This window comes from Balaenoptera physalus, assembly GCF_965194825.1.
Source record: "Balaenoptera physalus genome assembly, chromosome: 13".
Lineage (NCBI taxonomy): Eukaryota > Metazoa > Chordata > Mammalia > Artiodactyla > Balaenopteridae > Balaenoptera > Balaenoptera physalus.
The window spans coordinates 98,779,123-98,793,972 of NC_138892.1; the positions used below are offsets into that span (position 1 = coordinate 98,779,123).

A 14,850-nucleotide genomic window follows, 5' to 3' on the forward strand; every position below is an offset into this window, starting at 1 on the left:
AGAACAGCTGCCTCATAATATTTTGTTTAATTTTATGATTATTTATAGCTGTCTCAGTAGAAGTTAATGTGTAATAGCTGCAGTTTTGTGAGTTAATTATTGGTGGTGGTTATTAGCTTTTTAAATTAGGATGGAGTAAAACAGTATGTGCGAAAACATAGGGACAAAAAACTCAGGGTGTCTTGGGAAAAGCATGCAGTCGCTGTGTTTACAGTAGGGTCAACAAAGGCAGGCCTGCATTAGCTCATTCCCCTGGGTTCTTAGTAGAAGTCATTAACTAAAAATCACTGAGTTTCTCCCCACAGCTCTGACTAGGCTTCACAACCTTTATGAACAGAGTACCGGACCAAGTCACTGATGGTTGGCTGTTAGGGGAAGGAAACAATTTGTCAACTTGGGGCTCTAACTATAGGATTCAAGGTAGGGAACACCAGGTGATGAAACTAGGAATTTAGGCTAGGCCTAAAGAAAGGCCCTGACCCTTTATATAAATGAATATTTCTGTTATATTATTCTACTACCATTGCCCATTTGCTTTAGTTGTCGCCTCATCCTTTCTCACTTGGAAAAATTGAAATAGATTCCTAACTAGTATCTGTGTTTTTCTTCATTTAAATCCAGTAAGCTGCCAGTGTGATCTGTATAAAATGTACAAGTTTGACCATGTCATGCCACCCCCGCTAAATAATCCAACTTAGCAATGGTTTCCCAAATACCTATAGTGTCAAGTTTAACCTCCTGAGTACAGGTGTACGGCTCTTTGTGAGATTTGATGCCTTTGTTCTCTAGCCTGATCTCAAACCTTTCATTTTATGATGTAATGATACTGGAATGCATGTAATACCTTTTACACACAGTTTGTGCCTCAGTGTAATGTTTTCTCCCGATTTCTTATAAACCAACCTGCTCCTCCTTCAAGGCGCAACTCAGGTGTCATTATCTCTGGTTGGACTCATAGCCCCTCTTCTGCTGCTGTCAGAGCAGTGAGGTCACACTTACCTCTCTTATATCTCTATTATATTTGAAAACTGTCTCTTCTGAAAACTCCTTGAATGCCAGAACCATACCTCAAGGGATGTTTGTCACTTGGTAGGTGCTCAGTGTTAGTCTAGCTGCATTGAAGTGAACTGATGAAAATGAAATAATGGTTAATCCCCAAAAAAGCTTTTCCTATGGAGGAAAATTTGACAAACACCAAAACGTGCAACACCATACAAAGCTGTAACTATACAAACCAATCTTAATAATTAGTATATAAATTACAGTTCTTTTGTGACGTTTAAAATTTTTTGTCAAAACATTAAAAATTATTGCTATCTGCTGTAAATGTATAGGGAAATGGAGAAACAGTAAAACTAGTATTTATTTATGTACTATAATTTAAAACATTAGAAATATTATTAAAAGTAGTTTGAGCAGAGTGTGCTGCTGTCTTCTCATTGTATAACTTACTATACGGAACAAACATCTTTTCTGTGCCTTGGTGAATTGTCGTATTCCTTTCTATGTTTGGATCAAGCTTTCAGAATATTTAGGCCTTTTTGCTTTCAGTGTTGTGGATTACCTGAGGGAGTCCCTTCAGTGTGAAGTCTTTGCCGCCATCACTCTGGGGTGGCTTTATCCTTTTTGTCGCAATCACTTTCCTCGTTTATGTTGATAACTTGGCCTTGACTGAGTTCTCCTGGCTGCATATCTGTGTAGAGTCTTGAATGGCAGTGGTGTCGACGTTCCCATGGTCAGCTGTTTCTTCTATAACTCCATTTATGTTCAATTCAGATTTCATTTCTTGTGTTACCACTTTTCATTTCTTTGCTGCACCTTCATCTTTCTTGGCCAATTTCCTTTTGATAATTCATTGCCATAAAATGTTACATGGGTTTATCAGTACAAGGAGGCAACACAGCTATACACTTTGCTGTCTATGTGTGAGCTGAATAGCAGATGGGCAGAGGCCAATCATAGACTTTGAAAGAAGGATGTGATTGATCACTGATCATCAGACACATCTGTCATTTACATAGTGATTTGTGGAGCTGGCAGTGAAATTTGTACTTTGTGTACTTACAGTTCATATACGATGGTAAGTGAAATTTGATCATGTTGAGCGGGGACTGATGTTATTTAACTAAACTGTGGTAACTGAAGTTCACACGTATTGGAACCGTGCAGAGCCATGACTGCCTGTACAAAATTAAAAACAGGATATTGGAAGGAGCCTGTATGAGGGATTCTGAGGTTTGCTTATGCTTTATTTATGGTAAATATGCTTCTGAGTTGCTACATGATATATGCATTTAACGATTAAAGATAGTTTGAGAAATTCTGTATTTTGGTAGAGATAGGGTTTAAATTTCAATTTTTTTGAAGAAAGCTTCTACATGATTTTGTCATTTTTAGGTGGTTCTTCGCCCATATGCATAAGACTGCATCTCAAACAAGCACTTAATTTATGGGAATAATAGCTGATTGGGAAAAGATAAACACAGATACTCAGCTTATCTTCCCAGTCCCTCTTTTTCCTACTCATTATGGAGATCCAAAACAGTGAAAGGACTCACAGTTAAAAGTGAAAAAATTTAGACCAGCACAAGCAACAAAAGCAAAGATCAACAAGTGGGACTACATCATACTAAAAAGTTTCTGCACAGCAAAGGAAACTGTCCTTTCCCCCCCAAAAAACAACAAAAAACCCTACAGAATGGGAGAAAATATTTGCAAACCATATATCAGATAAGGGTTAATATCCAAAATATATAAAGAACTCATACAACTTAATTAAAAAAAATCCAATTAAAAAAATGGGCAGAGGAACTAAATAGATCTTTTTCAAAAGAAGTCATCTAAATGGCCACTAGCTACATGAAAAGATGCTGCATGTCACTAATCATCAGGGACGTGCAAAGCAAAACCACAATGAGATATCACCTCTCACCTGTTAGAATGGTTATCATCAAGAAGACAAGAGGTAAGTGTTGGCGAGGGTGTGGAGACAAGGGAATCCTTGTATGCTGTTGATGGGCATGTAAGTTGGTTCAGTTACTATGGAACCCAGTATGGAGGTCTTCAAAACATTAGAAATGGAACTGCCATATGATCCAGCAATTCCACTTGTGGATATACAGTTGAGCCTTGAACAACACAGGAGTTAGGGATGCCGACCCTCTGTGCAGTTGAAAATCCACATGTAACTTATAGTTGGCCCTCTGTACACATGTGGTTGCTCTGTATCCGAGGATCCACATCCGAGGATTCAGCCGACCATGGATTGTGTGGTACCGTAGTATTTATCGTTGAAAAAAAATTTGTGTATACATGGACCTGTGCAGTTCCAATTTCTGTTGTTGGAAATGAAAACAGGAGTTTGAAGAGATACATGTACTCCTATATTCATTGCAACTTTATTCACAATAGCTAAGATACAGAAACAACCTAAGTGTTCTTCAACGATGAATGGATGAAGAAGTTGTAGTATATATATACAATGGAATATTAGCCATTGAGAAAGAAGGAAATCTGCCATTTGTGGCAACATAGGGGGGCCTTGAGGGCATTATGCTAAGTGAGATAAGTCAATCAAAGAAAGACAAATATTGTATAATATCATTTAGATGTGGGCTCTAAAAAAGCCAAACTTATAAAAGCGGAGTAGAATAGTGGTTACTGGAAGCTGGGGGCTAGAGGAATTGGAGATGTGTTGTTTTAGGGTACAAACTTAGAACTAGTAGATAAATAAGTCCTTGAGATCTAATGTACAACATAGTGATTATAGCAAACAATACTATATTATAAACTTCAAAGTTGCTAAGAGACTAGATCTTAATTGTTCCCACTGCACAAAAGAAATGATAATTATGTGATGTGGTAGGGGTGTTAGCTAATGCTATGGTGGTAATGATATTTCAGTATATAAATCTGTATCAAACCAATATGTTGTACATCTTAGCCGTACGTGATGTTATATGTCAATTATACTTCAATTTGAAAAAAAAAATTAGTCTAGGAAGACCTTGGACTTGGATTGTACAATAATAAAAGAACAAAAGGTGCATGGGTTGATTTAATATTTTGTCATTGATTGGTTGCTCTCTTTTTAAAACTCTTCTTGTGGTGAGAGATCTAAATTCTTATCATAAATTCATTCCAGCTGTCTTATTTTTAACGTTGTGAAATATAAACCAGAGGTGAGCTGTTAGCTAGAACATTGCTAAAATATTTACTGATAGAATGACCTGTAAACAATTGGCACTCAGCCAGCTGAGACATGACATTAGCATGTCAAACTACATAATGAAACGCTGCCACCAAATTCAGTCTGTGATCATTGGAAATCTCTAGTCAGTTTCTCTGCCAACTTATTCTTCAAATGTATTATTTCTTTTCTGCTGGCTGTTGTAGACAAGAGTTCTTTCATGTAATAGCATTATTAAGAATGAGGTATTTGTATGCCTCAGCAAAAGGTATACTTTACCAAATCAGAAGGTGGAAAATTTATCCTTCGTTTACTTTAAAAAATCTTGTCCTAATCCAGAAATTGCATGAAACATAAATGTGCAAGTTAGAGGTAATAAACAATAAACATTAAGCAAATAATTATATTGATAGTTGTAATGCTATGAATATAAGGTAGTCTGAGAGCTTATGAGAGATTATACATAGCTTATGTATAACCTAATTTGGGATTTAAGGGAAGGCCTCGTAGAGGAAACACGGTTTAAGCGGAACTCTGAAAGAGGAAGATAATAGGTAGAGGGAGAGCCCTATACTGCCAGGGAGTGTGGTACCCGGCATATAATAAATGAGGTGAAGAGTGGTATTAATTGAAGCTGAAGAGATGGGTAGGAGCCAGATAGTACAGAGTTAAAGATTATGTTAATGATTTTGCTCTTCATTCTAAAAGTGAGAAGCCATAAACAAGGGATTTATGACATAAACAGCAGTAGCTAAAGCATGTATAGAGCTTCTACGTGCTTTGCATATATTAACTGCTTTAATTCTTGCAGAAACCCTATGAAGTAGATCTGTTTTGAATCCTCATGTTATAAGGAATATGAGGGACAGAGAAGTGAAGTAACTCGCTCAAGATCACGTATCTGGGAAGTGGCAGAACTGAGCTCTGGAATCTGTGCTCTCAATCACCGCTACACTATCTTATAATCCAACTTTTCCACACTTAAAGGGCTTGTAATTATAAATTATACAATTTATAATTGAACAGTTACAACAAAAGAACATTTCTCTGTTACGGTGATATCCGAAATATGACATTCATACCAGTAGGTGTTATATGGTTGAACATCTTTTATTTTAATAGCTGTGTATTTATTTTGATGTGTATTAATATTTACCTCTTTTAAGGCATCACTTTTTGGCCAGAGACCTAGAAATCATCCTCAGTTCCTGCTCTTCCCTCACTCCTCAAGCCAAGTCCTGTCAGTTTTTCCTTCCCAAATGGCTGTTGGCTTTGCCCTCTGACAATTTCTTTTTTGAATGGAATCTTTAATCCATTTATATTTTAATGTTGTTATTTACTTGAGTGTAGTCATGTCTGTCATTTTGTTTTCCTTACGTCCTGTTTTTCTTGTTACTTTGCTTCAACTTAACTGCCTCCGTTTTTATTAAGCAGATGTTTTCTAGAGTATCATTTTAATTCCTCTGTTGAATTCTTTTTTTTTAAATTATTTATTTATTTTTATTTATTTATTTATGGCTGTGCTGGGTCTTCATTTCTGTGCGAGGGCTTTCTCTAGTTGCGGCAAGTGGGGGCCACTCTTCATCACGGTGCGCGGGCCTCTCACTATCACGGCCTCTCTTGTTGCGGAGCACAGGCTCCAGACGCGCAGGCTCAGTAATTGTGGCTCACGGGCCTAGTTGCTCTGCGGCATGTGGGATCTTCCCAGACCAGGGCTCGAACTCGTGTCCCCTGCATTGGCAGGCAGATTCTCAACCACTGCACCACCAGGGAAACCCCTCCTCTGTTGAATTCTTAACTATAATTTTTAAGATATTTTCGTAGTATTTGTTGTAGGGATTATAATATCTATTTTAATCACAATGGACTTCAGATTAATGCTAATATAATTCCAATAAAATACAGAAACTTTGCTCCAGTATTGATCTATGTTTTTCCTTGTCCGTTTTGCTACTGTTGTCATATATTATGTTTCTGTATGTTATAAAACACTAATACTGTGTCATAATGATCGCTTTAAGCAGTCTTTTTTTTTTTTCTTTTTGGCTGTGTTGGGTCTTCGTTGCTGGGCGCGGGCTTTCTCTAGTTGTGGCGAGCAGGGGCTACTCTTGGTTGCGGTGCACGGACTTCTCATTGTGGTGGCTTCTCTTGTTGCAGAGCACAGGCTCTAGGCACGTGAGCTTCAGTAGTCATGACACACGGGCTCAGTAGTTGTGGCTCACGGGCTTAGTTGCTCTGTGGCACGTGGGATCTTCCTGGACCAGGGCTCGAACCCCTGTCTCCTGCATTGGCAGGTGGATACTTAACCACTGCGCCACCAGGGAAGTTCCTTTTTTAGTCTTTAGTAAGGTTATTTTGTATATAAGACACTTTGGGAACTGGGAAGTCTTGCATTTTTTAAAGACGCTAAGGGAATCACAGAAAAAATGTATAAGCCTTTTATATTAACCTGCATATTACCGTTTCTGGTACTCTTGATTTCTTCTTGTGACTTTAGTTTGTGCTGTAACTTGCCTCAATTTTGCTTCCCTTTTCTCTTCTTAATGCTACTATTTCCATATATATAACACCTTTATATGTTACAAGCCCAATAAAACAAGTTTATAATTATTTTTTTGTGCAGTTGTCTTTTTAATCCATTAAGAGAAGAAAAGGGAAAAATATATTTGTACTGTCTTTTATAATTACCTACATAATTATCTGTATGAGTACTGTTTGCTTTTTCATGTAGATTTGAGTTAACATCTAGGTCACTTCTTTTCTGCCTGAAGAATATCCTTGGTATCTCTTGTAAGGCAGATCTACATGCCACAAATTCTCTCACTTTGTTTATCCGGGAATGTCTTTATTTCACCTTCATTTTGGAAAGATAGTTTTGCTGTATGTAGGATTCTTGGTTGACATTTTAATTTCTTTTAGCACTTTTAGTGTGTCGTCATACTGCTTTCTGCCCTCCATTGTTCTGATAAGAAATCAGCTCTTAGTTATATTGTGGTTTCTTTGCAAGTGATGAGTTGTTTTTCTTAGTGCTCGCGATTTCTTTGTCTTTCAACAGTTTAACTGATGTGTATAGTTGTATATATCTGTGTTTATCATACTTAGAGTTTATTAAACTTCATGGATGTATGGGCTAGTATTTTAAAAATCAAATTAGGGAAGTTTTTGGTCATGATTTATTTGAAATATCGGAACCAAAGTACAATGATCATATTTAGGAAATTAACATTAGTACATTTCTGTTATAGAATTTGACATGCTGTAAAATTTTGCCAGGTTTCCCAGTAATGTCTTTGTAGCATATTCCGCAGCTGATGAGTCCAGAATCATACACTTTATATAGTTACTGTATCTCTCTTTGTTTATTTATTTTTCTTTATTTTTTTTTGGCTGCGTCGAGTCTTAGTTGCAGCACGCGGGATCTTTTTGTGGAGGCATGCGGGATCTTTTTCGTTACCGCGTGGTCTGCTGGAGCTTCTCTCTAGTTGCGGCTTGTGGGTTTTCTCTCCTCTAGTTGTGGCACGTGGGCTCTGTAGTTTGTGGCACGTGGGCTTAGTTGCCCCGCGGCATGTGGGATCTTAGTTCCCCGACCAGGGATCGAACCCCCATCCCCTGCATTGGAAGGTGGATTCTTAACCACTGGACCACCAGAGAAGTCCCTTACTGTGTCTCTTTATTTTCCTCCTACCTAGATTAGTTCATCTGCCTTTCTTTGACTTTTATGACATTGATATTTTCAAAGGCAGTTGTTTTGTAGAATGTTCTTTAATTTGGTACTCTCTGTTTCCTTAATAATTTTGTTCAGGTTATGCATTTTTGGGCAGAAATAATATGTAAGAGAATATACATAAAAGAGACGGTATGGGGGCTTCCCTGGTGGCGCAGTGGTTAAGAATCCGCCTGCCAGTGCAGGAGGCACGGGTTCGAGCCCTGGTCTGGGAAGATCCCACATGCTGCAGAGCAACTAAGCCCGTGCACCACAACTACTGAGCCTGCGCTCTAGAGCCCACGAGCCACAACTACTGAGCCCATGCGCCTAGAGCCTGTGCTCCCAACAAGAGAACCCACCACAATGAGAAGCCCGCGCACCACAACAGAGTAGCCCCTGCTCACCACAACCAGAGAAAAGCCCGCATGCAGCAATGAAGACCCAACGCAGCCAAAAATAAAATAAATAAAATAAATAAATTTATATATAAAAGAAAGGTGGAATGTTCTTCCCAGCATATCACATATATGATGCCAGTGTTGATGATGATGATGTTAATTTAGATGATGTGGATAAGGTGGTGTCCACCAAGTTTATTTTCTCTAAAGTTACCATTTTCCCCTTTGTCATTAATAAGTAATTTGTGGGGAGATACATTGAGACAGTGTAAGGTATCCTTTTTGCCAAAGGAACTTTGATCAGATGGTTTTTGCGTCCTGGATGATGCTTGTCTTGAGTCAGTTATTACCATCATGGTGGCAAAAAGATAGATGATTAAAATTTCGATAACAGTTTCTAGGAGTTTCAGTTTTAGTGTTCCTGAGAGAGCTTTCTTTATCCAATAGTGATAATTATAAGATACTTGGCGGTTAACCTGCTTATGTCATGGGTTTATTTTTCATGATTTTTAGGTTCATGTACTGGACAGACTGGGGAGAAGTACCAAAGATAGAACGTGCTGGAATGGATGGTTCAAGTCGCTTCATTATAATAAACACTGAAATTTACTGGCCAAATGGACTGACTTTGGATTATGAGGAACGGAAGCTTTATTGGGCAGATGCAAAACTTAATTTCATCCACAGATCAAATCTGGATGGAACAAATCGGTAAGATTGCCTTATAAATTTATTTTTAAACTTTAAGTCAACCCCGTGATATCTTGATGTAGTAATCAAATTATAAAGCCTAATTTTATTAAGACGTTAGCATATTATTGGCTTAAGTGTCAAAGGGGAAGAAGAATAGATTTTTAGTTTGCTTTTTAAAAAGGTAACGACATTTCTCATCTATCTTGGTGGCACTTAGAATTTATGGGCTGTATTTTCTCCTTCTTTACTCTGAGCTAATTTAGTTCTGCAGTGGTTCTCCACCAGGGATAGTGCTTCCATTCTCTTGCAGAGTGTTTGGAAATGTGTGGAGAATTTTGGTTAACACTGGGATTGGGAGTACTACTAGCATTTTAGCTCCTGGGGGGCCAGGGATGCTGAACATCCTGTAATGTGCTGGGCACCTAATGTGACAAAGAGTCATCCTGTTCAGACTCACCCACCTCCCAGGTGCTGTTTGTGGAGGCTCATTTGATAAATCTGTAGACCAGAACAGGGTTGGCCAACTTTTTCTGTGAAGGGCCAGATCGTAAATATTTTAGGCTTTGTGGGCCATATCTCTGTTGCAGCCGTTTACCTCTGCTGTTGTGGTGTGAAAGAAACTATATATAATACCTAAGGGAATGGGCATGGTTGTGTTCCAGTAAAACTTTTTTTGAGCCAGTGGACTCTAGTTTGCTGACCCCTAGACCAGGAGAAAACCTACTGCATGTATGCTATACCCCAGTATTCACAGAAGACAAAGTTATAGTACATAAACATGGAATTTCTATTCAGATCATGTTCAGATTTGTAAAAAATTTTTTTATTGAAGTATGGTTGATTTACAATGTTGTGTATGTTCAGATTTTTAAAAATTATTTATTTATGTATTTATTTAGGCTGCGTTGGGTCTTCGTTGCTGCGTGTGGTCTTTCTCTAGTTGCGGCGAGCGGGCTTATCATTGTGGTGGCTTCTCGTTGCAGCGCATGGGCTCTAGGCATGTGGGCTTCAGTGGTTGTGGCATGTGGGCTCAGTAGTTGTGGCACACAGGCTTGGTTGCTGCATGGCATGTGGGATCTTCCCGGACCAGGGCTCAAACCCGTGTCCCCAGCATTGGCAGGTGGATTCTTAACCACTGTGCCACCAGGGAAGTCCTGTTCAGATTTTTAAAAACACTTTATATTCTTGTGTTTGGAAGATTATTTAGGTTTCTAGTGGTCTCATTCTAAGACCTCAGTAGAAGCAGGGAGCCTTAGGTAGTTGAAGGAATTTTTCAAAGTGTACACATTTGTAACTTATCTGAACTGTGAGTCAGGAAGCATTTATAAGAGTTGAAAACCAGGAAAGATTTAAAGAATATATTAAAGTGAACTTTTTAAAATCATGGAGTGAGAGAATTTTTTGCCTTGTTGCAAAAAAGAATGAAATGACTCACAACAGGATGGTTTAAAAATAATTAGAAATAAGTGTCAAAAAAAGTGATAAGTATATGATGAATATAACAACATAATTGCTGTGTTTGAGCTTCAAATTTTTCTTTGAGAGGGATACTAGGAAGTGAATATGGCCACTCCGTAGGTTTTTGACTCTCTCGGAATACCCACACAAAAACCAATGGAACAAGATAGCAAATCTGAATACTTACCGTAAAGTTAACCTCATGCATCCAGAAATGAAAGCAGGTAAGGGCAGACCACTAACAGCCACAAGACCTCCATAGTATTACTGTCTGTGCAAGAGTAAGCTGAGAGAGTGAGTAAAGTATGTCACTGAACTTAAAAGCAGGGGACCTCCAAAATAGCCCCAGCTATTTACTAGACAGTGTAGTGGGCGATATTAAGAGCAGTAGCTGAAATGAGAGAGTGGGGGGTTGCCCACTCCAATATGAGGCAAGTGCAGTGTGTCCGTGGTAAAGACAGAAGAGGATAGAGCAGTCTGGCTCCAGAGAACTCTCAAAACAGACCTGCTAGAGTTCTCTACCAGGACAGGGTACTACAGAGTAGAGACAAAGTTGAATAGAAGAGCATCAAAATTCAGCACAGTAGGGAAAATTAAGGAATGAAAGGAGAAGGAAAGAGAAGGTTCAGATAAGGATGGGCAGAGGAAGAGCTGGGATATCTCAGAAAGGGAGCTACCATGTTTTTTAACATGTGAAAACAGAAGAGTGAATTCTGTAAAGTTAGAAAAACTATGCTGAACACCACTATGTTCTAAAAGTTCAGGAAAACTAATTTCACATAAATAGAAACATAAAAGTTTCAAGGTATAAAATCTCATTTAAGATTACTATGAAGAATATCTTATATTTATAACAGTTTTTTAAGCTAATAACAACTAAACTTTAAATGCGTACTTAGGGACTTCCCTGGCAGTCCAATGGTTAAGACTCCACGCTTCCACTGCAGGGGGCTCGGGTTCAATCCCTGGTTGGGGAACTACGATCCTTCATGCTGCGTGGTGCAGCCAAAAAGAAAAACCAGAAAACAAACAAACAAAAAAAACCGTGTACTTAAACTCTACATTTTTTCCCCAAACATTTAGTGTTTGTGATGTCACAATGCATGTTTTTATACCTTGTGTATCCATTAACACATTATTATAGTTAGTTATTTTTACTACTTTCGCTTTTAAGTGATTTGCTCACCACCATTACGGCATTAGAATATTCTGAATTAACCCTATATTTATCTTTACCAATGAGATTTATACTTTCATATGTTTTCCTGTTACTAATTAGCACTCTTGTTTCATCTTGAAGAAGTACCTTTAACATTTCTTTTAAGGCCGATACAGTGGTGATGAACTCCTTCAGCTTTTGCTTGTATGGAAAACTTTTTATCTCTTTTCATTCTGAAGGACAGCTTTGCTGGGTAGAGTATTCTTGGTTGGCAGTTTTTTCTTTCAGCACTTTGACTGTATCATGTCACTCCCTTCTGGCCTGCAAGGTTTCTGCTGAAAAATCTACTGATAGTCTTATGGGGGTTCCCTTGTGTGAGACAACTTGTTTTTCTCTTGCTACTTTCAAGATTCTCTCCTTGTCTTTAACTTCTGACATTTTATTTATAATGTGTCTTGGTGTGGGTCCTTTTGGATTCACCTTTTTTGGAAGTTTCTGGGCTTCCTGTTTCTGGATGTCTGTTTATTTCCCCAGGTTGGGGAAGTTTTCAGCCATTATTTTGGGATAAGCTTTCTTCCCCTTTCTCTCTATCCTCTCCTTCGGGGACCACTGGCATGCAAATAGTAGTCCACTTGATGGTGTCCCATAAGTCCCTTAAGCTATTTTCACTTTCTTTTATTGTTTTTTCTTTCTGCTTCTCTGACTGGATGAATTCTACTGCCCTGTCTTTGAGTCTGCTGACCCTTTCTTCCACGTGATCTAGTGTACTCTTGTACCCCTCTATTGAATTCTTTATTTCAGTTACTGCATTCTTCGGCTCTCTGATTTCTGTTTGGTACTTTGTTCTCTTTTTATTTTTGTTGTTGTTGAAATTCTCACTTTGTTCATGCATTGTTCTCCTGACCTCAGTGAGCATATTTATGATTGTTGTTTTGAACTCTTAATCACGGAAATTATGTATCTTTGTTTCATTATGAAGTCTGTTTCTGGAGGGGTTTTTTTGGTTTGTTTGTTTGAAACATATTCCCTTGTTTCTTCATTTTCCTTGACTCTCTGTGTTGGTTTCTGTGCATTAGATAAAACAGCCACCTCTCCCAGTTTTGACAGAGGAGTCTTGTGTAGGATATGAACCTTAGCATTCAGCTTGGCCTGAGCTCTTGGTTGTCTCTCAAACCTTTGTGATTGTCCAAGCTGCCTTCTTTGTTCTTCTTGCTCCCAGTAGTTGAGTGTGTGCCAGGATTTGTCAAGTGTTCCATAGAGGAGGATTGCAGTCGGTACCTAGGTGAAGCCTGTTTGGAAGTCAGACCCCCAGGCAGCAGGGAATATGCATGTAGTTTGAGCCCTTCTATGGAGAGTGTTGGAGATAGGCTTTTTTTGCCTGCTCCTTCTGCTCTGGACCCAGCTTATAGCTGTGGAAGAGGTTCCTCCTGTACCCATTAAAAACTGCTTCATTATTTGCCATAGTCCTGTGGGATTTGTCAGTGCAAGCCCTGTTGACTTTCAAAGCCAGGCGAGCCAGGGGCCCATTCTTTGAGTGGCATCCATGAAATCTGGGGTACCAGATATGTGTACAAGCTGATTCTGTGTGGAAATACTGGAGATTTGGAGTGGGCTAGTGGGAGAAGGCAGAGGCGGTATCTGCTGGCTTCCCTGGTCTCCTAGGAGGATTGCATTTAGCCCCTGGATGTCTGCCAAGTTAGAAGCCTGGGCATTAGGCAGCAGCTTTTAAAGTATGAAAATAGACCTCTTTTAGGAAAAGACTGGGAGATGAGCAATTCTGACTGCTCCCTCTGTGCTGAGCTCTGCTGGGCTCGACATCTTATGTAAGCCTAATGGTAATTGAAAACAAAAACTTGTCCTAGATATACAAAAGATTAATAGAAAAATCATCAAATCACAAAGAGAGGACGAGAAGAAGAGAAGAAGGGAACAGTTGAAATACAAAACAGCCAGACAGCAACAAAATGGCAATAGGAAGCCTATACCTATCAATAATTACTTTATATGGAAATGGACTATATTCTGCAATGAAAACATGTAGAGTAGCTGAATGGATAAAAACACAAGACTCACTGTATGTTTCCTGTAAGAGACTCACTTTAGCCTTAAGGAAACACACACTTTGAAAGTAAAGGGATGGAAAAATGTATTCCATATGAATGGAAACTGAAAGAAAGCAGGGAAGCTATACTTATATGAAACAAAATAGATTCTAAGCTGCAGACTGTAACAAGAGACAAAAAAATCATTATATAATGATAATGGAGTCAGTCCAAGAAGATATAATTTTGTTTATACACCCAACATAGGAGCACCTCCATATATGATGCAAATATTAACAGGCCTGGAGAGAGTAATAGACAGCAACACAACAATAGTAGGGACTTGAGTACCCCACTTTCAGTAGTGGATAGATCACCCAGGCAAAAATCAGTAAGCAAATATTGGACTTAAACTACATGTTAGACTAGGCGTACTTAAGAGATGTTAAGAAACATTCCATCTAACAGCACCAGAATACACATTCTTCTAGAGCACACGTGGAACACTCTGGAGAACAGATTATATGTTAGGCCACAAAACAAGCCTTAATAAATTTAAGAAGGTTGAAATCATAACAGGTATCTTTTCTGACCACAGTGGTATGAAACTAGAAATCAGTTACAAGAAGAAAACTGGAAAATTATCACCTCATACTTGTTAGAGTGGCTTTTTTCAAAAAGACAAGAAATAACAAATGTTGGTGAGGATGTGGAGAAAAGGGAACCCTTGTGCACTGTTGATGGGAATGTAAATGGTGCAGCCACTGTGGAAAACAGTGTAGAAGTTCCTCAAAGAATTAAAAATAGAACTGCCATATGGTCTAGCCATTCCACTTCTGGGTATATGAAGAAAACAAAAACACTTAACTTGAAAAGATACATACACCCCTATGTTCATTGCAACGTTATTTACAATCACCAAGATAAGGAAACAATCCAAGTGTCCATTGATGGTTGGATAGATAAAGAAGATGTAGTATATATGTACAATGGAATATTATTCAGCCATAAAAAAGAATGAAGTATTGCTATTTGTGACAACATGAATGTACCTTGAGGGCATCATGCTAAGTGAAATAAGTCAGACAGAGAAAGAAATACCATATGATCTCACTTACATGTTGAATCTAAACAACAAATGAACAAAAAACCAAGCTCATAGATACAGAGAACAGATTGGTGGTTGCCATAGGCAGGGTATGGGG

General features: G+C 38.5%; 1 protein-coding gene across 5 annotated transcripts in view; it reads left to right on the top strand.

Annotated features, from left to right (window-relative positions):
• LRP6 (LDL receptor related protein 6) overlaps positions 1-14,850 on the top strand; it is a 183,552-nt gene that overhangs the window by 67,831 nt on the left and 100,871 nt on the right. For 4 of the 5 annotated variants that reach the window (XM_082420152.1, XM_082420150.1, XM_082420151.1 and 1 more), the window contains one exon: positions 8,807-9,004. The exons of the other annotated variant lie outside the window; for it this stretch is intronic. In XM_082420152.1, the coding sequence (XP_082276278.1) occupies positions 8,807-9,004 (198 nt within the window). The remainder of the gene's footprint in view (positions 1-8,806; positions 9,005-14,850) is intronic. 5 annotated transcript variants of the gene reach the window in all.